A 26176-nucleotide genomic window follows, 5' to 3' on the forward strand; every position below is an offset into this window, starting at 1 on the left:
TTTAATTATTTTTTGGTACTTGACAATAGTTAGATATTAAATGATAAATGAGACTTTCAATGAAATTATGTAATGATAAACTATCTGATTTTATTTAAAGACAATTAGGATTTCATTTGACTAGCAAACAATGACTGATAATGCATAGGAGCGTATGAATTAAAGTCACATTTTTTCATACGAGTAGTAAATAAAATATGACATATAATAATCTTATGGCATTTGACGATGAATTATGACAATGACGATGACGATGATGTAATAAAATAAATGACAGGTACTACCAATGTAGTTCTGTTTTGTTACAAATATGTGCTGCATATACACAGTAATATCAGTACAGTAACATAATGTAAGATGAGAAAAACAAAGTTAGACTACATTTATATAGATATGATAATAACAAATGTTATGAAACCTGTTAGCTCTATGTTACGTAACTGTTAGGTTATAACATTGTAACAAACGTTATGTCATTTGTTAGTTTTAAGTTACATAACTGTTAGGTTATAACATTGTAACAAACGTTATGTCATTTGTTAGTTTTAAGTTACATAACTGTTAGGTTATAACATTGTAACAAACGTTATGTCATTTGTTAGTTTTAAGTTACATAACTGTTATGTTTGGTGTTCAGTGGGGACCTGGTCTACTTGGGTTGGTGGCGCGATTTCTGTTAGGCGGACTCAGGACGTCGTTTCGCATGCTAATTCGCGTGCTAATTTGCGGAATTCCATGGCTATCATTCGGGTTACTGGGTTATGACTATTCGAAATTCGCGTAGAGGGTGCCTATATAACAGCAGTTTCAAACATGTATATCCATAGAATCATAATTTATGAATATGGACTATTTTTAATAAATAATCCATAACTGTGCTAGCCGGACAGAAATGAATAAACATTTTTAATAATTTTTTTTAAAACATGTACAGCATTCTAATGGAATAAAATTATACATCTGACTAGCAAATCATATAAAACATGTACAAAATACATTAAGTTAATGGAATGTTATTTAACAGTCACAAAATTATCATTAAATAACGTGTATGACTATGATTGAATGAACAAAAACGATGTTAACATATTCTATATCACTTACTAAACTGTTGAGTATTAAGAGACTAGTGTTTGACGTAAATATCTAATTATATAAATAAACATTTTTGGTTCAGTTGTAAAAAATTCACTGGGAAGTCTGTTGTAATCTGTGGCGAGGAACACCTATGTAAATAATTTGTCTTTGTTCATCCGGATGTATAAGTTCATCAGAATGATTCCACCGCCATTTCTTTTCACTATCTTTCACTTTTCTACTGTCAATATAACTTACAACACAACTTGTTGGAATCCAAACCAAAGCAGTACTAATAATTACCGCTCCGACGATATTATCTTTTAAAAACCGCATAACTTTGTTGATATTGATATCTTCAATTATATCCCAAAATCGCTCCACAACATCTTGAATGGTTTTTTCACAAATTCCCTGCGAAAATAATGACATGATTCATATATGTAAATCAGCTATAGCTGTACCTCTAATTCATTAGCACGTTGACCAACAGGTGATCATCAGTGAATGGCAACCAATATGATGCACTGGTAATCACCATGGTGGTCAACGTGTTATGATATGAAAGGTGCTGAGAAATTTAATTGAAGTCGAAAAGTTAAGATTACGTCATTTTGAATACTCAAGTGGTAAAATTACCTGGCGCGTCACGTTACCGATATTTACATTTATATCGAAATATTTTACACTCTACATTGAGAATTATACGAAATGAAGCATTCCATAGGTCATTTCGGTAAAGTAATAATGAAAAAATTGGTGTAAAACTGTCGAAATCCCGCAAATTCCTTATTCTAACGACTGTTCAGGACCAACGTCGCCATCTGTGACGTTTACTTGCAACTAAATTTTTACTTTAAAAACACATGTTAGCCCCGAGATAAGCCAGCATTCTCTTGCAATCGTTGGTGAAAGCATTTTCCATGTTTTTCCATCTGACTGTAATATTCCATTTCTACGGTATTCTACATTGTTCGAGCTAGGTCCTGAAACTCTTAATTTTCGTTTCTAAGACTCCATAAAAGGTAAAACAGTGAAAACGTGCACAGACCACGCAATGTCCGTTATAGTCTGTGATAAATTAATTAATTTTTGATGAAAAATGAAATTTTGTGAGTTTCAGGGTCTACTTTCGGGCCTCCATATTCACGTGGTAAAATCTGAAACGAATCGGTACACTAAATTCGAAGAATACCTTCATCAACGATTTGACTTCAGATATATATAGGCTGATATATCTGAGAAGTCAAATCGTTGATGAAAGTATTCTCCGAACTGGGTGTACCGATTCATTTCAGATTTTACCACGTGAATATGGAGACCCTAAAGTAGGTCGTGAAACTCATGAAATTTATTTACTTATCATGGACTAGGACCAACATGGCGTGGTCTGTGCATGTTTTCGATGTTTTACGCTTCTTGGAGGCTTAGAATAAAAAATGAGTTTCAGGACCTAGCTCGAACAATGTAGAATACCGTAGAAACAGAATATTACAGAGTCAAATGGAAAAATGTGATAAATACTTTCACCAACGATTGCAAGAGAATGCTAGCTTGTCTTGCGGCTAACACGTGTTTTTAGAGCAAACATTTAGTTGCAGCTAACCGCCACAGATGGTGACGTTACTTCGTCAAAATATAAACAGTCATGGGATTTCGGCAGTTCTACATCGATCTTTTTATCATTACATTACCGAAATGACATATGGAACCCTTCATTCAATTCGCAATGTAAACTGTAAAAGACTTGAACATAAACATAAATGTTTGTAATGCGACGTGCCAGCTTATGTTACCACTTGAGTATTCAACACGGCATTACCTCCAAAAAGGGTATAGATGAATTTTACTTTATCGACGTCGATTAAATTTCTTAGCGCCTTTCATATCCTCTTAAGGATTGTAATGATGATTTAATTTAGATTAGGACTACCATTAAAAAATAGGTTCTTAGTGATATTAATATTTACTTTATTGCAGAAGCCTTGGATGCATGGTGTTCCATCAGGTAAAATATCTTGAGGGTCAATAGGAAAGCAAGTCTCGTTGAGGCTCATTCGGCAACATCTTTTGCAAGCATCACCAACTATGAAATGTAGAAGATGGAAGTATTAAGTAACATTAGATTGTGAGATTTTTCTTCGATTATCCAGTTTAGTTAAAAGCATCTTTTGTAACATGAATACGTACTTGTATCGCACATACAACTTTGTAACCCTTGCGTTTCACAATATGGGACACATTTTCCAAGTCTACATTGACCACGTTCAAGGCAACCAGTACCATCTTTCATTGGAGGAGATCTAGGACACTCACTAGAAGCTCCAGTGCATTGAGATTCTTGCTCGCAAGTTGCGTATTGGGCATCCCGACATTTTACGCCAAGTCGCATGTACACACAGTTTTGGCAGCAAGGTGAATTTTTATCACTGCATAAGAAAATATCAAGAAAATGTTGAAATACTCTCGTATCTTCCCCAAAACCAGCACTCATATTATTGATTCCTTATAAAAAATTAAGATAGTTAAGAAAAAAAACCTGCAAACAGCTCCTTGGCTTCGACGAAGTTTACAATTCTTATCACAGCAAGCATCATTGTCTTCCGTTCCTAGTAGACCAGCATCACACTCTTCATCTCCTTCAACTCTTAAATTACCACAAAATGACTCTTCTGGTTCTGAGAAACAACGGCCTGATTTGGCTTGAAGTACTTTTTTGATAGATCGCAGACTACATGGTGAAAATCGCTATAAAATATAATATATTTATTCACGTGTAAGACAACATTTAATGTTTTGTTCTAAATAAATTTATTCGTCCAAGTTAAGATTTTTAATACCTTATTGTTGACATCATAGCCACTGACACTGTAAGTATACATCAAATAAGAACCTCCTTGACTTGCACTTGGACTGCAATCCTATAAAAACAAATAATAAAGTATTCATGGGTTATGTAGATAATATCACTTGTAGAATCTTCACTTACTGTAATATCAGGATCGTGCTCAGAACCCCAATTATGGCCAAATTCATGAGCAGTAACTAAGTCTGCTTCACGAGTAATTACCCTTTGGCCATAATGATTCCTACTGGAACTCAGTCCAGAATTAAGATACAAAGTATAGCCGTTTTTAAAATATTCTAAAAAGAAACATAATTTGATGTCAGATTGTAATCATCTGTACAAAGTTCTATGCATGGTATAATTCATTTACCTGGAGTACAAATACCACCCACTGAATTTCTTCGTGGGGAACCAACATACGCGAGTCCTAAAATTCCACCTTCAAATTTTAAATCGGTAAATAAATGAGCCAAGCAAAAATCTTTGTGGCTATACTCTCGACTGAAAACCTACCAGAATAACGCCCTTTTATAATCACTACAGATATCAGATCAGAAAATGTTTATATATGTATAGTATTAACCTCAAGTAAGGTGCGAACATCCCATTTTTCACGAACCATGTTATAGTGAGTGTCCCCACCACGTACACGAGTTGGTTCACTGTGTACAACAATTTTTTTAATTACAAAACCCATCCCTTTAAACCCATCTTGTTCCTGACGTTCTTGCCATAATGTGTCATTGTAAATCTTATGTACTCTGTCTATTAAGCTTATCTATATTAAAAAAAAAAAGAGAAGCATATTAAATAATCCATATGGTTTTAATTGTTTCTCGTGAAACAAATACGAACCAAATAATTAATAGTTGTTTTAGTACTGCTGGCACCCATTTCTTGATAAAAACGATAATCTGCTACCAGTAACAATGGGCAGCGGGTTTTTGTTGGAGTATACTCATAAGTCTCTGTTTGCCTTTTTGTCCTGTTGTGTACATCGATTTTAAAAAATGTTTCATCATTCTGATCATCTTCTGTAAGAAATGGATCTACAATTTTTGAAGGTAAGTATTAATTTTATATCTATATTCTAAAATAACTTCTTGCAATAATAGAACAAGCAAACTTATATATAAATTAAAAGTGATAAGTATTTAGATTCACCAGGATTTTCTTTTACATATCCACATGTTTTTGGGGCTCCATGTATATGGCTTTCTCCATCTTTAAAATGTTCCCAACTAAGTTTTACATCTGAAGATTTGTAAATTATCATCGTTTCATTATTAGTGTGAGAAAGATGTCTCCAAGATGGCTGAAAAAATATATATGTGATAATTAATATATTAATAAAAGTATATTATAGATTGTAATGAACTTTGTCCCAAACTTGGCCATATGGCAAACAGCAATAAGTTGTATATCAGTATGTAGGTTTGACTGGGTACATTCATGAAAAAAAAGTATTGATCGATTTACTGTATGCTCTAAGATATACAGGGTGTTGAAAAATTAATTGAACACGCAGTAGACTCATCATGAAAGATATTGAATGTTACAAAAATACCTTCAATATGCTCAAATATTGGTTCTATGGACCCAACGAGATGCCGAGCATAACCTGGATATCATATTACGGTAATTATATGGACACAACACCAACAGCCCTAGCTCCATTTTTTGTAAATACAGTGGTAAGCACTTATGGTGCCTTTTCATTCATTATTTTTTGTCCACCATATGAATGTAATATTTTGTTTCGTTAACATGCCTTGGTTGTATTCTACCTTTTATGGACTACTAACCCAGAGAAAGCAAAATCGATGGCTTGAATGTTATTACAAAGTACAATCTTAAATGGCCCATCAGTGGCAACATGTTCACCAAAATGAGTTTGCCTGCTTTATTTACCATCGTCCAAGAGATTTTAAATAAAGGTCCCTTTCTTATTGAATTGGGAAATCCGACAGCTCTTCTTTATTGATGGACTATTAATGGAGTAGAGTTACCTTGACTTGCAATTAAAATTAATTTCTTTTAGTTTTATTTTAGCCATCATCATTTTACATATTTCCTGAACACTTGTAATATTTGAGACAAACTGTGTATAAAACACATGCTTTTCCCAAAAGCCTCGAATTTCAAAAAGTAGAGCCTAAGTCATTATAATACATTTGACCCCCTATTTCACTTCCACACAAATGATGTAGCAATTTGAGACCCCATATTATTGTTACTCTTACTTTCCTCTATATATTACTACATGTAAAAGCTGTTCGCTTGTTGAGTTAGGACTTCGCTTGTGAAGTTAGGTCCAAATTTTCTTTTACTCAGTATTTAATCTGCCTAACATTTTCTTTAAGGTCTAGAGGCTTCCCTGCTTGTTCTTTGTACATGACTTGACTTCCAGGTAAGAGTGTGGTACCAAGACAATACATTCATAAGTAACTTTCACCCAAAAGGTAATTAGTAAGCAACAATTTTTTTTACTGATATTACAACATATATCAAATATTTAAATAAATATAATAACGGCAAACATTACCTCGATGTGAAAAGTTTCATTTGGAATGGTAATGCTTCCTGTAATTACGCCATTATCAATATGAATTTGGGCATGTGATTCCACCTCTCCAAAAACACGGCCATGATAAAAATTATCATGATCTGTGACACAAAAACATATTATTATAAATTTTAAATAAAAAAATTAATTTTGATTTAATTTAAAAAATCAATTTTGACAAATTATAAAATACATACACATTGCATTATAATTAACTCAGCATCAATAATAAACAGCGATGTATAAAGCTTATAAAAAATAAGGTACATACCTAAATGAATAGTTGTCTCTTCTCCATCTCCATTAACTTCGTATGCTTTAAATTTTGAATGAATAACTTCTCTCCTAGGTGATAAAATTAATCGGAAATTTCTGTGAACAAGCATTATTGCATTCGTACAGTATCAGTAAAATTATTTTGTGCAGGAATGAATGTAGATAAAAATATTCTACCTTCCATGAGCAGTAAATTCGAGTTCACTAATTTTATTATATGGATGATAACTATGTTGGGTTCCTCGTTTTACAACTCTGTGTTGTAACTGGGAAGTATGAATAGTTTCATAATGTTTAAAATTTCGGTGAAAACTACCTACAATAACAAGGAATTACGTAGGTAACGAAGAAGCAACTTCTCAAACATCGACAATCACTACATAACTCACTTGCTTGATTAATGATAAAAAATATATAACAAGTAAAATAAAATACACAAAGTTTATCCATTTATGTCAAACATCAATCCAGTCGTATACGATAATTATCAAAACCATAAAGTAGTATAACGAGACACAGAACCAATCAAAAGAATACGGAAGTCTCCATCGTCTCCATAGAAGCCCAGTTCTCGTGTTGACGTTTGATACTAGAGAGAAGATGAGAATAGCCAGGCCCCCTACTTCAAAACTATTACGCGGTGCTGCCCTCGCGGTAGCTGAGGCATCAAAAGGAGCGATACGTCGGTAAACGTAGAGTCCAGTCTGGTTTGGTTGAGCTAGCGCGGATCCGAGAAGCAGTTACCTACTGACATTTTCCGACAAAAGCACACCGGATACAATCATACTCTGAAATACAGATTAGCACTGTAATTGAATGCAGATGCGGAGCGTTGGGCATTGCGGTGTTCACGTACGGAACCTACATACAGCAAATCTGTGTGAGTGCGATCGCTCCTAGAAGAATTCGCGCGTCGTAACGAGCCAAGTTACAATTCGAGGATGCATTCGCATGTATGTGTTCGACCCTCGCGCTCATAGCGAGCATCCGTGAGAATGCTGCGAATGCTGCGAAAAACCTCCCGAGGCTTACCTAGTCGCGGATGTAAGCCAAACCATGTCGCGTATGATTTTTACTTTTCCTTAGATAAGAATAAACAGATATTACTTTTGGCATTCCACTTGGATGGATCTGTTGACAATGGAGCAAATTTATTTTATCGACAGTTAAACAAATTATGAAGTATCAATAAAAAACATCGAATATAATATCAACGTCATGTCGAAAATCATCAAATTTCTCACCATTAGGAGGCATTCTTTCCATAAATTAATATAAATTAAGACCGTATACTTCACTCAACAACATACTAATTTACGTAAAGCATGCTTCGCAATGGTGAAAAATTGGAAGTCGGTCGACATGAAGTTGAAACAATAATTGATGTTTATTTATTGATACGTCATAATTTGTTTAACTACCGATAAAATAAATTTACTCCATTGTCAACAAATACTACCAAATGAAACGCCAAAAGGAATATCTATTTATTTTTATGTAAGGAAAAGTAAAAGCCATACGCGACATGCCTCAGTTTACATCCGCGGCAATACGGAAAAAAACTGGTTGCAATTACTACAGCGACATAGCTAAAACATTGCGGCAATATAAAATACAAAAATGGTGAGACGGAACATATGAAATAGTAAATGCAACGTTGGCAACAGGTACACTGCCATTCGTTGATGGTTACCTCGCGCACTTACTGTCCTCTTTGGGGTAATAGCGGCGGGAGCAGTCAGGGATTTGAATTGCCCCAGGACCNAAGACAAAGAAATTTGAATTTTGTAAAGGTGGGGGTGCCAGCTTTACGCACCTCAGGAACTGGGCTTCTACGGAGTCTTCTGAATTCTTTGCTATGCGTGAACACTTTTCGCCTGTGACGTGCTCTAGGGTTGGAGGTCTCCTAGAAGCCTCCCGTCCAATGGATGTAATGATTGATGGAAAGTTTCCAACATTTCCAGATATTGGACTCGTCGTAATAACGCAAAACCTCTTTTACGTGTCGGTTGCTGGTTTTAGACGAATTTGGGCCGGCATTCCGTTTGGTGGGGATTTCCATGATCTTGATGAGGGCGACGATTACTAAGGTGTTCGACGCACTGCGGAGTCATCAGGATGCGTTTTCGCGTCCACTGGTGGCGACCCGGTGAACACTGTTATATAACTGTTGGGTAAATGTTACGTTTTCGAAACTAACATGTTATGCAGCATAAAAATAACATGGTAGTTAGATGTTAGTTATTATTTCCCACTCAGCAAGGTAACATATTATGTAACATGTTATATTAATGTTATAATTTCAGTTACCTTAAAATAATATTAATTTTTCATACATTTAATAAAAAAAAATACNAGCCGAGCCGAGCCGAGCCGAGCCGAGCCGAGCCGAGCCGAGCCGACGCAAAGGGTCCCCCCTGCGGGTCACACCAAGGGGGATTTTATCCACGGGTCGTAACACAAAGAGGACCCATTGGGTTACGTTTTGTTTTTTGGTTTTCTGCGTTAGTGCTTTGCGGTACCTATTTTGGCCTGCAATATCCGTTAGGACTCCTTAGCCAACTCAAACTGTTAAACTGTTTTGTGTGTAATTGCTTTCTTCTGTATTTGTGTTTGTCTTCTTTATGGGTTGTAAGAGCATGAGGAGGTAATAGCTCTGCATGCGATTGCTTCTTTGTGTGGTGACGCGGGGTTACTAGAACGTCTCCCGCGTGCTTTATTTCTGTGTAGGTCTTAATATGTCATGTTGTTTAGTTTTGGGTTTTGTTGGTTGTCTTGGGTGTCGCTTTTTTAATGCACTGGTCTTTGTTGTGTAGGTATTTCCTATAAAACAATTGTTAATAAAACAATTTGTTGTAAGATAAGGCGGACGTCTTGATGGCATCGTGATCGCCGGAAGAATCCTTTGAGTTACGTCTCGGGGGGTTAAACCCCACGGAATGTGACCCAAAGGGATGGAACTCAAGTAAGAGGGGGTGTGCCGGAATAAGTAGGGGAGGAACAGTCGGGATAATAGGAAGGTAGTCATATTGTTGTGACAAAATCTTAGCTTCCTTTGATTGGCTGAGATTTAATTGTCACTTTAAGTTTCGCAAGCAAAGAACGGTGTGGGCTGTGATCAGATAAACAGTAAATGAACTACAATGTGCCACATGTAACATAAAGATGGTTAAAAATTATGTTTGACATACAGGATTGGCAAAAAGAAATAAGTTGGAGCAAATAGGAAATATGGAGTAGGTGACCTTCAAATGAGGAGGCTGAGAGTTGAGATAACAATATGACTGTTTTACCCCTTCCTTTCCGATGCGCCAGTTTGTCCCCTGGTCTAACAAGGAAGGTACCTGAGGTGTCCCCCTCCGATTTTGTTCATTTTTAAATATGTTATAGAGGACTAAAATCTAAGGGACCCGTGTTTTTTTTTATCGGCGGATAAACACTTTTAGGGGATGAAATTACGCTTCAAGGTTGGCCGTACAAGGGGGTAAGTTGGCTGTTTCATGTAGAAGCACTCGACCGATTTTCATGAAACAACTGTCAAAATGTAGGCAATGAAGAATTATGAAACATGCATTTGGAATTTTTCGAAAAAATTCAATTTGAAGGGGTGAGCCACCCCTTTGAATACTTCTTTTACCCCTTACGCGAGTAGTAATTGCTCTATCCAAATGAAACTTGGTTAATTTACAGACCAGAACAATACAAAAGAAGTTTCATTTGGATAGAACAATTACTGCTCGCGTAAGGGATAAAGGAAGTATTCAAAGGGGTGGCTCACCCCTTAAAAATGAATTTTTTCGAAAAATTCCAAATGCATGTTTCATAATTCTTCATTCCCTACATTTGGACAGTTGTTTCATGAAAATCGGTCGAGTGCTTCTACATGAAACAGCCAACTTACCCCCTTGTACGGCCAACCTTGAAGCCTAATTTCATCCTCTAAAAGTGTTTATCCGCCGATAAAAAAAAACACGGGTCCTTTAGATTTTAGTCCTCTATAACATATTTAAAAATGAACAAAATCGGAGGGGGACACCTCAGGTACCTTCCTTGTAAGATGGAACTTGCGCTTCATCCATATATTGTTAGATCCATGTTACGAACCCAAAACTCGCTAAAAAGATGCTTCATTTGGCAACGATTCTGACTATTTCTCAACTGATCAAATTCTACGAGTGCTCATTTTAAAGATAAAATGTTGACGGTTGTTTATGTAGGACCGATTTTCGATCAAGCAATTTATTTCTAGTTAAAAATGCATGCAAATTATGTTGTTGAATTTTTTTTTCATACGGAAGTGACCACATCAATTATCGTGTTACATGGCGGCCGAGGGAATGCGAGGCCGGGGGAAATATTCAGGTTGTGCCTAAAGAAGTCATACCTCGTACGTCTACGTAACGGTTTAGATATTCTTGTGAGGAAATGGTCCGAGCAGCTAGACCAAATCTTCTGGTGGAATTAATAGGAATGAGGAGCTGAGGAGGGCTCAATAAATGGAGGTTATTGATAAGTTGACGAGGATGATTGTATTTGTCTCTTGTCAAGTGCTATTTCTACCAGTCATGAGGGTCCGTCAGGGCCCTCAAGTCTAATTCTTGTGGTTCGGTTTCGTTCCGCGTTGCGGAGCTTCGGGTGACGCGATAAGGCGGTCAGTGGCAGTAGGCCACTGGACGCTTAATATGCTAACATGAAGTTTCTTGGATTTAGAATTTACGAGGTTTGCGTGATTCTAGCGCAAGGCAAGGTATTGAAATGTTTGGGCGGAGATACAAAAGGACTTAATCTATCCGGTTATCCGAAGCTAGGCATGGAATTTGCGCATTTGTAGTTTGGATGAAAGATGACGTCAGGATGAAAAATGAAAGTGACCCGAGCTTGCGAAAGGGCCTGGCTCCATCAGCGGCCAAATTCGGTGACGTCCTCCTTGGATCAATCAACTGGATGACTGTACGTGAACACGTTCCGCCCGGGACGTGTCCTAGGGTTGGAGGTCTCCTCGAAGCCTCCCGTCCAACGGATGTAGTGATGCCGCCGTCCCTTCCTGACTTGATGCTCTTGGATTGCCGGAGTACCGAGCAGGACAACTGTAGCCCGGGTGCAAGTCATCCTCCGAGTTCGATGGTTTCGGTCTTAGACTCGCTAAGAACTGAAAGCCGAGAACCAAAGACTCCAAACTCGCGGTCGATGATGCGTCAAAATCGCGTGCTAATTTATGGACTTCAATGGCTACCTTTCGGTTTACCGGGTTATGACTATTTCGTAAACGGTGCCTACGTAACAATCGTTTCCATATAAACACACAACATTTTATCTTTAAAACGAACCCTCGTTGAACTCGATCCATTGATAATTACGTTCGAAACCGTTGTCTTCGCGAGGCCCTGCAAAATCGGTGGAGGGTGAGCACCCTTAAGTGCATAGCTTCTGTCTAAATCTACTTTTCTCAATCTTTATAGGAAAAAGTCACTTTCCAACGAACTGTACGATAGTAACTTTGATCGATGTCTCGGGCTTGTTACGGGTTTTTTTTTTTTTTCGAAAAATGATAAAGAGATCAAAATAGTTTGTGTTGTAAATCGTAAAATCCGAAACCCCGATAAACATTGGGGATTTCAGTTAAAGAACATTAACCAGAGCCTTACTGGGCTTAATGCGGACATAAGGCTCAAAATATGATCACCCCATATAGTGACTTCCTCCGATCGCTTTAAGTTATATCTATAACATTTTTTTCATATAATGTATCGTTCTCGAGATATACTGAGCGAAAAATTACTTTGTAGATGAGATGGTTATTGGCCAATGAATGTTGTTTGAAGCCGATATAAAAACAAGTTCATCCATAACTCTCCGAGGTTTAAACGAAAATCTCAGAGATGTTGGTAATTTCATTAAACTACAGTTTGTTACAAGAATATTAAACGAATGGTTATTCACTCAGTTAATCATGTATTTTAGTTCTTGAAATCACGTGCAAATCGCAAGCAGAACTTCCTAGAAATCGTTGAAAATCATCGAAACAATGACACAATTTTAAGGCCGAGCATCACTTTTTACCGAATCACATCGTCCTTTATCATATAAAATCAAAGGCGATCGGTTCGCAAAGAAGGAAATCGTTTTATTTGATTTCCGAGTGAATATCCCTTCGATATAATTAGTTCCTTCAAAGTGTTTCTCTCTTTGAACTATTCTTTCTAATGCGTTTATATATAGAAAATGTATGGATAACAAGTCAAACGAATTCGGTGAAGTTCAGCTTAAGAAAATTGAATTCTGTTCAAAATTTGTCTTAATTTCATTTCATCGACTCTTCGACTTATTTTCTTGCTGTAACCAGTAGTAAAATCTCATCTATTCGACTCAAGAATTTTTCTTTTTTAGAAAGAGTTTTTTTTTTCTCTCAGTGTATAAGAGCATTTTTTTTTAATGGGACACCCTGTATATCTGAAAAATAAAGTATCCTTCATTAGTGTCGGTTGTTGGAGGGGTTAGAACATCGGCACCAGGGTTATTCACAGTGTTGAAAAAATTCATACACATTTAGTATTATACATAAGGTTGCAGTAAAATTATAAATTTGATGTCTTAATAGTGGATTAGTATACATTTATTATAAAATTCTAAGTTCATTCATAATTTTATAACATCGTGTTGTAGTTTTGTGAAAATTAAAAAAAAAAATTTTTAATTTGATATTCGAAAGTCATTTAATACGCGTTGTATGCACATTTTTAGATGAATGTTACGTGGCGGCCGAGTGGCTAGCGAGGTCGGGGGAATTTTGCAGATTCCTCCGAGCGGTATACTGTTTGTAGAGAAATTAACTCGTACGCACGCGTAACCAGTTTATGCTTTAAGAAATGTGGATAGGATAACCCGAGCGGCTAGATCAACCTCTTTAGTGGGATCGATAGGTTTTTGGTTCTCAGAGGGTGGTTGGAAAGTTGCAATGAGGACACAGGAGGGTTTTAAGGTTTCATGAGATTCAAGTCATCGTTTTATATTGAATGAAATAGTTCTATTTATAATGCAAGGGATACAATGTCCATGGGGGTAAGGCGCGCAAAAGATATACTGTGCTAAGCGGATCGTCGCGAGACGAGACAAGGACGTTGGAGGCCGCGCGCTAGCGGTTTGCGGAAGTGTAACGATACATGTCCGCGTATCAATTGCTGAATGCTGACGCGAGATTCTTTGCTTGCAAGATGCCCTTTGCCTTACTCAGCAAGGGCGGCTAATGAGTTGCGATTTATACTTGAGGAGTTAGAATTTGGTAGTCGTTACCGCAAGATGAATATCGAATTCTGTTGCGGGTTAGTAATTTGGAATAGTGTTCGAAATAGAGTGATGAAAGAGTGAAAGAGAGAAAGAGTGGAAGAGTGGAACTCTTCGAAGAGGACCTGTACCTTGGCTTCGCAGAGGCCTTTACTTCCGGTGACGTCCCTCCTACGTCTTGCCGGTTGCGATGAACTGTACGTGAACACCTTCAAACTGGGGCGTGCCCTAGGGTTGGAGCTTCCTAACATTCTCCCGCTGGTCCGGAATTCGCAGCGCTGTCGTTCTTCTCACTGCTGGTTCATGGGTGTCGGAGTACCGACACGCACAACTGTTACTACAGTACGGTCAGCTCTTCAGAGAGCCCCAGCCTAGCTCCTGAGACTGAACTCTTAAGACTGCTCTCTTTAGACTGCCCTCTTTAGACTCCTTGCTGCTCTTTTTCGGTGCCGTTTTTATACGAGATCTTATCCTTGAGATGCCCGCGAGGGCAGGGTCCAATTTCCTTGTTTTTGGATTTTGTTATTAGAAGCTTGATCGAACGTGCTCAGGAAGTCACTATGTTGACGGAAGAGTAGGTCCCGTGTTTTGGTCCAGAGTACAGTTCGGTGCGGAAGGCGTGCGAATAAGCCAAAACATTCCTCGATGATTGTTCCACTCATTGTTATTTTTCCGGTTTAATCAGATGATACTATCGGTGCTTTGGATTCAATATTTATCTTCCGGTAACTGACTCATACTTAATAGAATGCGCGCATCTCTATTTTGAGAAAAATCGGGTAGCTTCGTAACATGAGTTTTTAATTTTATGATCAGTTACATAAATTTATTTTTGAACAAATTTAATGGAAAGATGTCAAGCTCCTGTATTAATTCGCTACTGAGCTAAATTAATTTGGGCAGATAACATGCCAAAAAGATCAATTCTTCGTGAAAAATGAAGTTAAAAATTGAAAAAAAATAAGCGGAGACAAGATTCGAGCATACGCCCCAACAAGTGCCACCCTAGGTTAATGAATACCTTTTTACTCTTAAGATATATATGGTTCATATTGGATATCTGTGAATTAAAAATGTTGACAATTCAAGCTATAAGGTCCGTTCGAACGAATGCTCGGACACGTGTCTTGTTATTTTAGTCCTAGATTAATATGTTTAAAGCTCATTAAAATCCCGAAACCGTTTAAAGTGGCCTCCCAGGTGCTATCGTTTTAATATATTATATTGTCATTAACATATTATAAATGAAATTATAGTCTACTTAGAGTACTGGTTACGGCATTCTCTCTTTACAAATATATTATATTTCTGCAGGCGCCGTGACAGCCTTACTGCATTCCTAAAATAACGCTTCAAACTCTTAATACAATTCAAAGATGGGGCTATGATTCGGTACTTCAGGTACTTGTTATGACTGGCAGATGGCGACGTATCACTTGTCTAATTCGATGCCTCAAGTAAACGGTTTGAATCAGAGATGCCGCTTTAACCTTCGCCGTATTTTTTGAAACGGTGCCTCGAGTACCAGAGGCATGCGCAGGAATAACAGCGCTTGTGTCGCAAAAATTTGATAGCTGTGACCCCTTGGGCCTGGCTACTCTCATCTTCTCTCTACTTGATACCCAATAAATAATAACCAAACGGGACGCTAGATGGCAGCACGGACGCATTAAAGCATTAAAGAGTGAGGGGGAGAGCATGGACGGCGTGAGCTGCCCTAAGCGGGGGTTAGTCCCCCTTTCCCCTCACCCAACACGACCCATGACACGGGACAAAAACCAGATTTAACCGAGATACCACAGAAGGCTTCATAGCTGTTCGCTGAGAGATTGAGACTTGTGTTAAATTGCACATTTCTCGCTCATTATATCTTGATATAATTAATGAAGACTTAAAAAATATATCGCATCCACGATATACAGAAACACCTCTCAATGGCATTCTGTATTGCAATATTCCTTTATTTACGTATAGAAATATACACGTGGTATTTAAATGCCCTAACCCATAGCATGTGGACGCTCGAACCGAAACACGATACATAATAGGTAAATAAAAACGTATGATACATAATAGGAGAAAGAAAGACAGACATAAAACGGCGGAAACTTTGTCCGTTAATGCATGCACGAATGGGGAACAAGCGATCTGCAAAAGAAAGAACGCATGTGATAGCCAACGTATCCTACATGGCGGAGAAAGACAGACGCGCATAGAACGATGGGAGCTTCCCGCCCGCGGAGAGATACATACAAGGGAAGGGAAGGACGTCTGTAAGAGAGAGAACGCACGTATTAGTCAACGTATCCTACATGGCAGAGAAAAAGAGCTGCACATAGAATGGACGATCTCCAAGAGAAAGAACGCATGTGTTAGCTAACTGTATTCCACACCACGGGAGAAAGAGAGATATATAGAACGAGGCGGAGTTTCTCCGAAAAGAGGGGGAGAAGCCCGGTAGACAGTGTGAGTAAGATGAAGAGAGGATATGTTTCCATCATAATGAGAGAACATGAAATAGAAAATGGCAGGGGGAGAGGGGATCGAAGCGACCGCGGCGCCACCATGTAGTTGGCAACACAACTAAAATGTTAGCCAACTTTTCCGGGCATCGAAGGCCTGTATCCTTCTGGGTTTCTACGGAGACGTTTGTATTCTTTGACCAATGCAAAGAATACAAAAGTGTCCATAGAAACTTATGATACAGGCCAGAGATGAGTTGGGATACACAGTGAGTTGAGAGATTGCTCACGGACAGGGTCACGCGGTCGCGTCCTGCGCTGCCCCCCACGGTGGATGCGGGACGCTAACGTATTACACTGGCATTCGTCGATGGTTTCCTAACGCACCTACTACCCTCTCCGGCCGCGCGGGATACTAGCGGCGTGAGCAGCGCGGCATTTGAATAGCCCAAGGGGCAGAATGAATTTCCTAAAGAAAATAAATGTTTATAAACAGAAACAATTAATGAAAATTATTTAAATATTATTGTGGAGTGTACTTGACACACTTAACGTAGTTTTTGTCAAATGATTATTTACAGAATTAAAGAATATATTGAAATATGTTTTATTAAAAGTTAACAAATTTCTTATCGATTAAATTGTTCCATCCACTGAAGCGTAGTTAGAATTTTACCTTAGCTCTAAAAAAATAGTTTGTTAATATTTACACAGTGAAATGCCGTAGGAAAATTTACAATGCATCCACATTCGGACATAGAAACGAAATCATGATTTCATGTCTCTTATATGTATATTTACCTTCTACACCATTCTTCGTATTCCTCGAATAGATAGACACCTGTAAATCAAGTAAACATGTAAATGAGCACCCGTAAACATAAAAAAGACTTTCCATATCCGAGTTTTTTATAAACGCAAATCTGAGCAACTTTTACGAATTGAATGCAATCGAAATAGGTATCTAAAATGTAAAATAGCATTTTCTATATCGTATTCGAAATAAGAACAATAAACTATTGTGGATTTCCAATTTTAAATAGATTTTGAATTTATTTCCTTTTAAAATTAAATACTTCCAGAGAAATGAGAATATTAGGAAAGAATCGATCAGAATGATACTTGTTCCATCAACTAAATCAACACTCGAAAAAGTTAAACAACAGACATAACTCGAAATAGCCACATTGGCAAAAACAGATGAAATTAAATTGTTTACTTGCATTTTGAAATATAAATACGAGTTATAAAATTACGTGTCAGAAAAAGGCATGGACAACGAAGGGTTAACGTTACAAGTAGATGGCACAATTTATTCGAGACTACAGTTCTCGTGGAGGAATTGATCCTCCGTTCCCTCTGTTAATTACTTGAACGCGGCCGAAAAAAATCGCAGCCACTCGCACGAGAGATCAATTTGAAGAGAACAACCATCCCCAACGAGCTATCGTGGTCACAGTTGCGAGAAACATTCACTAGGGTTGGGCCGCCCGAAAACATTCTGAAAATGTCATGGACACATCACAAAGCTTAAAACCCTGTATCTGCTGTGCAAAAAAGCGCAGTTGCTCGTTCGAGAGATCAATTTGAACAGAACAACCTTCCCCGTCGAGCTGCCGTTGTCACAGACGCGAGAAACATTCAGCGGAGGTTGGGCAGCCCGTGACCCGTCTGAAAATGTCATGGAAACCTTACAAATCAAAAACCCAGTACCACATTTCAAAGAAATCGCATCCGCTCGTTCAAGCGGTCAAGTTGAAGAGAACAACCATACCCGACGAAATACTGCTGACGCATGTGCGAGGAACGTTTACCGGGAATTGGGCAGCCCGTGAACCGTCTGAAAATATCACGACAACCTCACAAAACATAAAACCCTATATCTCCTCTGAATGAAATTGCAGCCGCTCGCTCGAGAAGTCAATTTGAAGAAAAAATCTTTCCCCGAGGAGCTACAGTGGTCGCAGGTGACAGAAACACTGACTGGGGTTTGGGCAGCCTGAAGACCGTCTGAAAATGTCATGTTTCTGTCACCTGCGTCCACTGTAGCTTCTCTGGAAACGATGTTCGCTTCAAACTGACTTCTCGATCGAACGACTGCGATTTCTTTCGGAGGAGATACAGGGTTTCTGTTTTGTCAGGTTCCCTTGATTTCTTCACACGGTTCACGGGCCCTCGGTGAACGTTTCTCGTTCCTGCGACAGTCGTATTTCATCGGGGAAGGTCGTTCTCTTGAAATTCACCGCTCGAGCGAGTGGCTGCGATTTTCTTCAGCGAAGATGCAGGGTTTAAAGAACTGTGAGGCGTCCGTAACATTTTCAGACGGTTTTCGGACGGCCCAAATCCCGGAAAATGTTTTCCGCACCTGCGAATACAGGGGTTCGTCGGGGAACGTTGTTCTCTTATAATTGACATCTCAGGCGAGTGCCTGCGTTTTTCTTTAAAGGAGATACAAGGTTTGTAGTTTTGTGAGGTGGACATTTCATTTTCCGACGGTTCCCGGACTGCACAAATCCCGATGGAAGCTTCTCGCACCTGCGACGACGGTAGTGCGTCGGGGAAGGTTGTTTTCTTCAGATTGTTCTCTCGAGTCTGTGATTTTCTTCAGTGGAGCTTCAGGGTTTGAAGTTTTGTGAAGAGGTCGAGTCATTTTCAGACGGTTTTTGGGCTTCCTAAACCCCAGTGTATGATTCTCGCATCTGCGACCACGATACTACGTCCGGGAACGTTGTTTTCATCAAAGTACTCTCGAGAGAGAGTGGCCGCGATTTTTTTCAAAGGAGATACAGAGATCGTCGTAGGGGCGAGAATCATTTCCCGGGGTATGGGCGGCACGAAAACCATCTGAGAATGGCATGGCCACCTCACAACACTTAAAAGCCCGCATCGCCTCTGGAAAGAAATGCCAGCCACCCGCTCAAGACATCAATTTGAAGAGAACAACCTTCTACATCGCGCTTCCGTGATCAAAAAGGCAAGGAAATTTCACCGGAGGTTGGGCCGCCCGAAAACATTCTGAAAATGTCATGGACCGCTCACAAAGCTTAAAACCCTGTATCTGCTGTGCAAAAAAGCGCAGCCACTCGCTCGAGAGGTTAGTTTGAACAAAACAACCTTCCTCGACAAACTCCTGTGGTCGCAGGTGCGAGAAACATTCACCGGAATTTGGGCCGCCCGAAAACATTTTGAAAATATCATGAACACCTCACAAAACTTAAAACTCTGTACCTCCTCTGAAAAAAATCACAGCCACTTGCTCGAGAGGTCAATTCGAAGAGAACGACCATCCCTGAAGGGCAACCGCGGTCGCAGGTGCGTGAAACATTCACAGGGGTTGGGCCGCCCGTAAACCGTCACAAACTGTCATGGACCCTTCATAGAAAGTAAAACCCTGTATCTCCTCTGAACTTCTGAGCATCTACAGTAGTTGCAGATGCGAGAAACATTCACCGGGGGTTGGGCAGCCCGAAAATCGCCTGAAAATGTCATGGCCACCTCACAGACCCTCAAACCCTGTATCCCCTCTGAAAAAAATTGCAGCCCCTCGCGCGAGAGGATAATTTGAAGAGAATAGCGTTCCTCGACGATATCCTGTGGTCGCATGTGCGAGAAAAATTCACCGGACCTTGGGCCGCACCAAAACCGACGGAAAATGTGATGGACACCTCACAGAACTTCAAACTTTGTATCTCCTTTGAAAGAAATCGCATCCATTCGCTCGAGAGGGTCGCTTGAAGAGAACAACGTTCCCCGATGAGCACCTGTAGTCGCAGGTGCGAGAAAAATTCACCGAAGTTTGGGCCGCCCGATAACTTTCTGAAAATGTCATGCACTCCTCACAAACCTTGAAATTTTGGATCTCATCTGAAAAAAAAATCGTAACCACTCGCTCAAGAGATCAATTTGAAGAGAACAATCGTTCCGGATGAACTACCGTGGTCGCAGGTGCGAGAAACATTCACCGGGAGTTGGGACGCCCTCAAACCGTCTGAAAATGTCGTGGACGCCTCACAGGCCCTCAAACCCTATATCTCATCTGAAAAAATTCGCAACCACTCGCTAGAAATATCACTTTTAAGAAAACAACCTTCCCGGACGAGCTACCGTGGTCGCAGATGCGAGAAACATCCACCGGGATTTGGGCAGTCCGAAAACCGTCGGAAAATGTGATGGCCACCTCTCAGAACTTTAAACCTTGTATGTTCTGTCCCGGAATGTTGAGCTGCGAGCTCGTCGCATCCACAGTATAGCCGACCAAAACAAATTGGGACCTTCCCAATGCACAGGTCACTGACCAACGTTGTTTTTCTATCATCATATAAGCCGTGTTACCCCCACCAGGAATTTGGGACAACCCAGCACTCCCAGAAGGGTTAATCTAAAATAATAAAGCTCAGTACTGTCATGGATCTCGATAAATAGACAACATTTTCTCCCCACACTATTATTAGAATCATGCAAGTGAACAATATAGCTTGGGTTCCGCGCGGTATACTTAGTGCGGATCATTTTGATCCTTCGAGCCGGATATATAACGAATACATCATCAGTTTTCGACATCAGTGGACTGAGGAGGCAAGGATCGGACCGCATACCACATCGATTGACATCGCGCTTCAGGATTCCTCACATGGACGGTCCCCAGACCTCGGAAGATGCGCTATCGAGGATACATTTCATCACCAACAAAATGCGACTCTGGAAAGGTCAAAACACAATACTGAAGTCTTTCCTATCCGTCTACCAACATAAGACTATTGATACCAAAAAAAACCAAGAACGCTTTGACAAGTTTCAAAGGGCCTTCTCTGACTTTGACGCTCTTAGCGAGGATCTATCGGATCGGATTGGATCTTATCGCCAGTACGTCAGAACGTCGGAGACCGAAATTGCCAGAACCATCCTTACCCAGATTCAGTGGGAACTGTGAAAACTGTATCTTCTTCAACTCTGAATTTGATGTAATGATCTATAATCAAGACGACATCAATGGTGTGGACAAACTGACACACCTGCGACGAGCACTCACAGGGCCAGCCTTCGAGAAATTGAAGATACTTCCCATCACACGAGAGAACTACGCAGAGAGTTGGAGATTATTGGAGCATGCCTATTCAAACACACGTATCATTGCATCAAGACACTTGAACCTTTTATTAAGTCTACCAGCACAGGACAGCGAAACCCCAGGTGGTTTAATTAAATTAATAGCTGACATACGTCAACATTTGGCCGCCCTTAAATCATTGAACATACAGCTCTCCGAAGAAATAATCGTGACTATACTGGAACGAAACATTCACGAATCCACTGGAGACAAATGGAACAACATCATCAAAAGAGGCATATTCCCGAAGCTAGACGACATGCTCGAATTCCTTACAACTCGAGCATCCAGACTCATTAATAGGACCAACGACAAGCCTCTCCATATCGCCAGCTCTCGAGAAACGGCGAAGAAGCTGTACAAAAGAACACATGACCAGGCCTTTTTAAGCCACGCGGAGCGAAAGTGTCCGACATGTGGCTATGAGCACCACCCTCTGTTTCGATGCGAAAAATTCAAATGCTTATCACCAGCAAAACGGCTAAAAATCACCAGAGAAGGGAAAATGTGGTTCAACTGCTTGCGGGACAATCATGGAGTAAATGGTTGCTACTCTCGGAGCAACTGTTGGACCTATAAGGACTGTCACAACACACTGTTACATCAAGCCATTGCTCAAGACAGGTCACAAGAGGCCAACCAAGAGACCACAAGGGGCAATCAAAGAGGAGCATGACAATTAAGGACATCTGTCGAAATCATGCCACTAACCAACCTAAATACGAGCATACCAAAACACCAAATGATTATAAGTGCAAACATTAATGCACTTGACAAGGACAATCAACCCGTGGCCTGGAGGGCTCTCCTAGACACTTATTTGACAGCTAATTTCATCACCGAGCACCTAGCTGCCATTCTGAAGTTACCGAGAAAACGATGCATTATACCAGTGGGGACTTTAAGTGAAGCGTATGTGTTCACCAAAGACAATCACAGCTTGGGTTCAGTCGAGATACAGGAAGTACAAGAAATCATTGAACTTTCTGATTGTTCCCAAGCTCACGGACTTCACGCCAAGTCAAGTGATTTCCAGAGAGGCGATTCCCATTCCGAAAAACATCAGGCTCGCCGACCCAGAGTTCTACAAACCGGCGTCAATCGACGTGCTGATAGGTTCCGGGCCAACTCTATCACTTCTACGCATTGGGCAGTACAGCTTGTCACGAGAATTCGGGCAAGAGCTGTACCTCTAGATGACTCGATTGGGTTGGGTTTTAGGAGGTACCATCGTTTGGTCGACGACATCAGCACAACACCAATGTCACCTATCGAACTTCAATAACGATATAAGTCGATTTTGGGAAATCGAAGAAGTTCCCAAACGAAACTTTTAATCATAAGCAGAACGAGTCGCAGAGGAATACTTCCTGCATCAGTACTCTCGAGACGCCTCCGGTCGAGTTGCCGTGGCGCTTCCTTTCAATTCCAAACGAGACATGTTAGGAGAGTCGAGAGAGACAGCACTTTTTACACCTTGGAAAGGAGATTAAATTAAAATTCTCAGTTTAAGAGTGAATATACCGCGATCGTCAGGGAATACTTAGAGCTCAATCATATGTCCATAGCATCAGGTCTTACGGAGCCTGGATTTATCTGCCACACCACGCTGTCTTCAAGGAAAGTAGTGCCACCACCAGTCGTCTCCGGTGGCTCAGCCAAATCCACGTCCGGGATATCACTAAACGAAACGTTACTGGTCAGACCCACCATCCAAGATGACCTCTTTACATTGATACTATGATTTAGGTAGTACAATTACGTTTTAAGGGGTGATATCGAAAAAATGTACAGACAATTCTCGGTACGAAGAGAGGATCGGAAATATCAAAGAGTACTTTGACGTGATGACAACGGAGGGCTGCTTACCTACGAACTGAACACATTAACTTTTGGTTTATCATCTGCTCCTTTTTTAGCCATTCGATGCATCCATCAACTAGCCATCGACGAAGCCGAAAAATACCTGATCGCAGGATACATCTTAAGGAACGACTTCTACGTTGATGATCTATTAACTGATTTCAACTCAGTCGAGGAAGTCATAACAGCCCGTCAAGAAATTACTCATTTATTGAAGGAAGGAGGACTGACTCTTCGTCAATGGGCTTCCAACGAACCGAAAATAGTAGAGGATATCCGCCTAGAACACAGGAACCAAAGATTGCTATTGAATGTTAACAAAACTTTAAAAACACTTGGCAGCTTGTGGGATTCTGGTAACGACACCATTGTCTACAATACTAATGCAGTCCACCCAGGAAGCAAACGAACCATATTGACCAAAATCGCCGCAATCATTGATCCATTAGGATTATTGGGCCCAATTGTCCTTAAAGCAAAATTCATAATCCAAGGGTTGTGGGAAGCAAAACTCGATTGCGACGAATCCATACCAGCCGACCTTCATACGATCTGGAGTGACTTTTGCAAACAATTATCCCTTATAGGCGGCGAACTACGGTTAAACCGTAGAGTGGTATTATTCAATCCGATCGATATCCAAATGCACGGCTTCCGTGACGCCAGCGAGGTTGGGTACGGAGCCTGTGTATGTCTCAGATCCATCGATTCACTTAATCACATACAAGTATGCTCTAAGTCAAAAATCGCAGCACTAAACACGATCAGCATTCCTAGATTAGAACTATGTGCAGCTCAACTCCTCTCCAAATTTCATAACATCGTGGCATAAGCACTAACCATCCCTGTATCAAAGACCATCCTATGGAGCAACTCCACAATCGTAGTACACTTGATTAAAACCGAACAAACTAAAAACTTCGTAGCAAACCGAGTGTCTGATATATAACAAAAAACTAACCAATGGCAGTGGCGACACATTCCATCTCAAGATAATCCCGCAGACGCCTTGTCTCGGGGACAATAACCAATCGAGCTCAAAACCTACACACTCTGGTTCCATGGTCCATCCTGGTTAACTGATTAGGAGAGGGCGTGGCCACAAAATCTAATTCAACCTCCTCCTAAAGACACGGAGCAAAACTAACCTGTCTTCAAACTGTCGCTAATCCATTTGATTTCACCAGATTTTCATCATTCACCATGCTTATTCGTACTGCAGCCATCTGTTTCAGATTTAAACCGGGCAACGCAACGCTGTGAAAAAATAGATATCCATTAACGACTAAAGTGCTACATTTCGCTCACCAGTGGATCATCAGAACGGTACAAGAAAGAGTCTTCGCTAACGATTTCGAACAACTCAGGACACACCATGGGAAGGACATGCCAAAATCAAATTAACTGGTACCACTCAACCCTTTCATTGATGAAAAAGAATTGTTGCGAGTCGGCGGCCGTTTGAAAAATACTAACATCATATTTACACAAAGATGTCCGCTCATTCTTCCCAAGAGCGAGCACGTGAAACACCTCATCATCAGGTAATATCGTTTGAACCACTTACATTCCAGTGTGCAGAACACACTATACGCTGTTCGACAGAGATATTGGCCTCTGGGTGGTCGTAATCAAATACGGAAGATCCTACGAAGATGCGTTACATGTACTCGAGCAAATCCGACCATTCTCAAGTACGTCATGGTCGATCTACCGAAGTCAAGAGTCATCGGAGCCACCAGGCCTTTTTTTAACGTGGGGGGCTGACTACTGCGACCCGTTTTACATAAAGGAGAAGAAATTTCGAAACAGGAATAAAATCAAGGTCTATGTCGCAGTATTTATTTGTATGTCAACCAAGGCAGTTCATCTAGAGCTAGTCAGCGACATGAGTACAGCGGGATTCTTAGGAGCCCTCAAACGACTCATAGATGGAAGGGGCAAACCCGCTCCGATCAGTTCCGACAACGGAACCAACTTCATGGGGGCAAACAACGAATTGAAGAAGATATTACAGCATCTACAAAACACTGCCAATAATACAACAATTCACACCCATCTCCCCAATCAAGGAATCGACTGGAAGTTTAATCCGCCTTTGTCACCCCACTTCGGAGGACTGTGGGAGGCCGCTGTGCGATAGTTCAAACATCATCTGGTCCGTGTCATCGGAAATGAACTTTTCACTATCGAAGGGTTAAATACGCTCATCATCGAGATAGAAGCGCCACCCTTAATTCACGACCGCTATGTCCCGTGTCATCCGATCCGAAGGACATATCAAGAAACTCGTAGCGTTGAGCGATGCGAGAAATGCGCCCTGCGCGTTGAGTTCGAGCGAGACGCTACAGAGTTATATACAGTAAGGATCAGGATTTCAGGAATGGGGGAAATGAAAATATAATTTCTTCTTTGCTACAGATAAAGAAATGAACTTTCGATCAACTCAAAAAATTCAGTAAAAAATCAGGAATTTTTTAAAATTTACCCGACTCTGATTGCTGCTATGTACGTAAAGATATGGCACGATAAAGTTTTCGGCACTCTCAGAATCGTTGTTCTCATATCGTCATCGTCGTCCCTCCAGTCACGAACTACCATTTTCGCACTCACATGATAGGTCAACCCTCATACGACTTTTTGTACGACATTCGATGGCGCCCCTCGCGGAATGATAATGAACTGTGGCGCTCAGC

At 40.1% G+C, this 26176-nt stretch overlaps 2 protein-coding genes across 3 annotated transcripts; one reads left to right on the forward strand and one right to left on the reverse strand.

Annotated features, from left to right (window-relative positions):
- Window positions 1–643: 643 nt before the first annotated feature.
- LOC105700193 (ADAM 17-like protease) lies at window positions 644–7342 on the reverse strand. 2 transcript variants are annotated; one of them, XM_012425847.2, is made up of 14 exons: window positions 7157–7342; window positions 6945–7083; window positions 6763–6863; window positions 6471–6592; window positions 5090–5240; window positions 4781–4959; window positions 4509–4703; window positions 4296–4434; window positions 4067–4221; window positions 3918–3998; window positions 3617–3825; window positions 3268–3506; window positions 3048–3163; window positions 644–1491 (listed from the first exon to the last, which is right to left on the reverse strand). In XM_012425847.2, the coding sequence occupies exons 1-14, from the start codon at window positions 7215–7217 to the stop codon at window positions 1189–1191; spliced, it is 2190 nt and encodes a 729-aa protein (XP_012281270.1). In that variant the 5' UTR covers window positions 7218–7342; the 3' UTR covers window positions 644–1188. The 2 variants fall into 2 exon arrangements, with proteins under 2 accessions (XP_012281270.1, XP_012281269.1); XM_012425846.2 differs by having other exon boundaries at window positions 4781–4974.
- Window positions 7343–21474: 14132 nt separating this feature from the next.
- On the forward strand, window positions 21475–22293 carry LOC105700168. The gene has a single exon (XM_012425810.1). The coding sequence runs from the start codon at window positions 21475–21477 to the stop codon at window positions 22291–22293; it is 819 nt and encodes a 272-aa protein (XP_012281233.1).
- The last annotated feature ends 3883 nt before the right edge of the window (window positions 22294–26176 follow it).

This window comes from Orussus abietinus, unplaced genomic scaffold, assembly GCF_000612105.2.
Source record: "Orussus abietinus isolate OABI.00-Male unplaced genomic scaffold, Oabi_2.0 scaffold664, whole genome shotgun sequence".
Classification (NCBI taxonomy): domain Eukaryota; kingdom Metazoa; phylum Arthropoda; class Insecta; order Hymenoptera; family Orussidae; genus Orussus; species Orussus abietinus.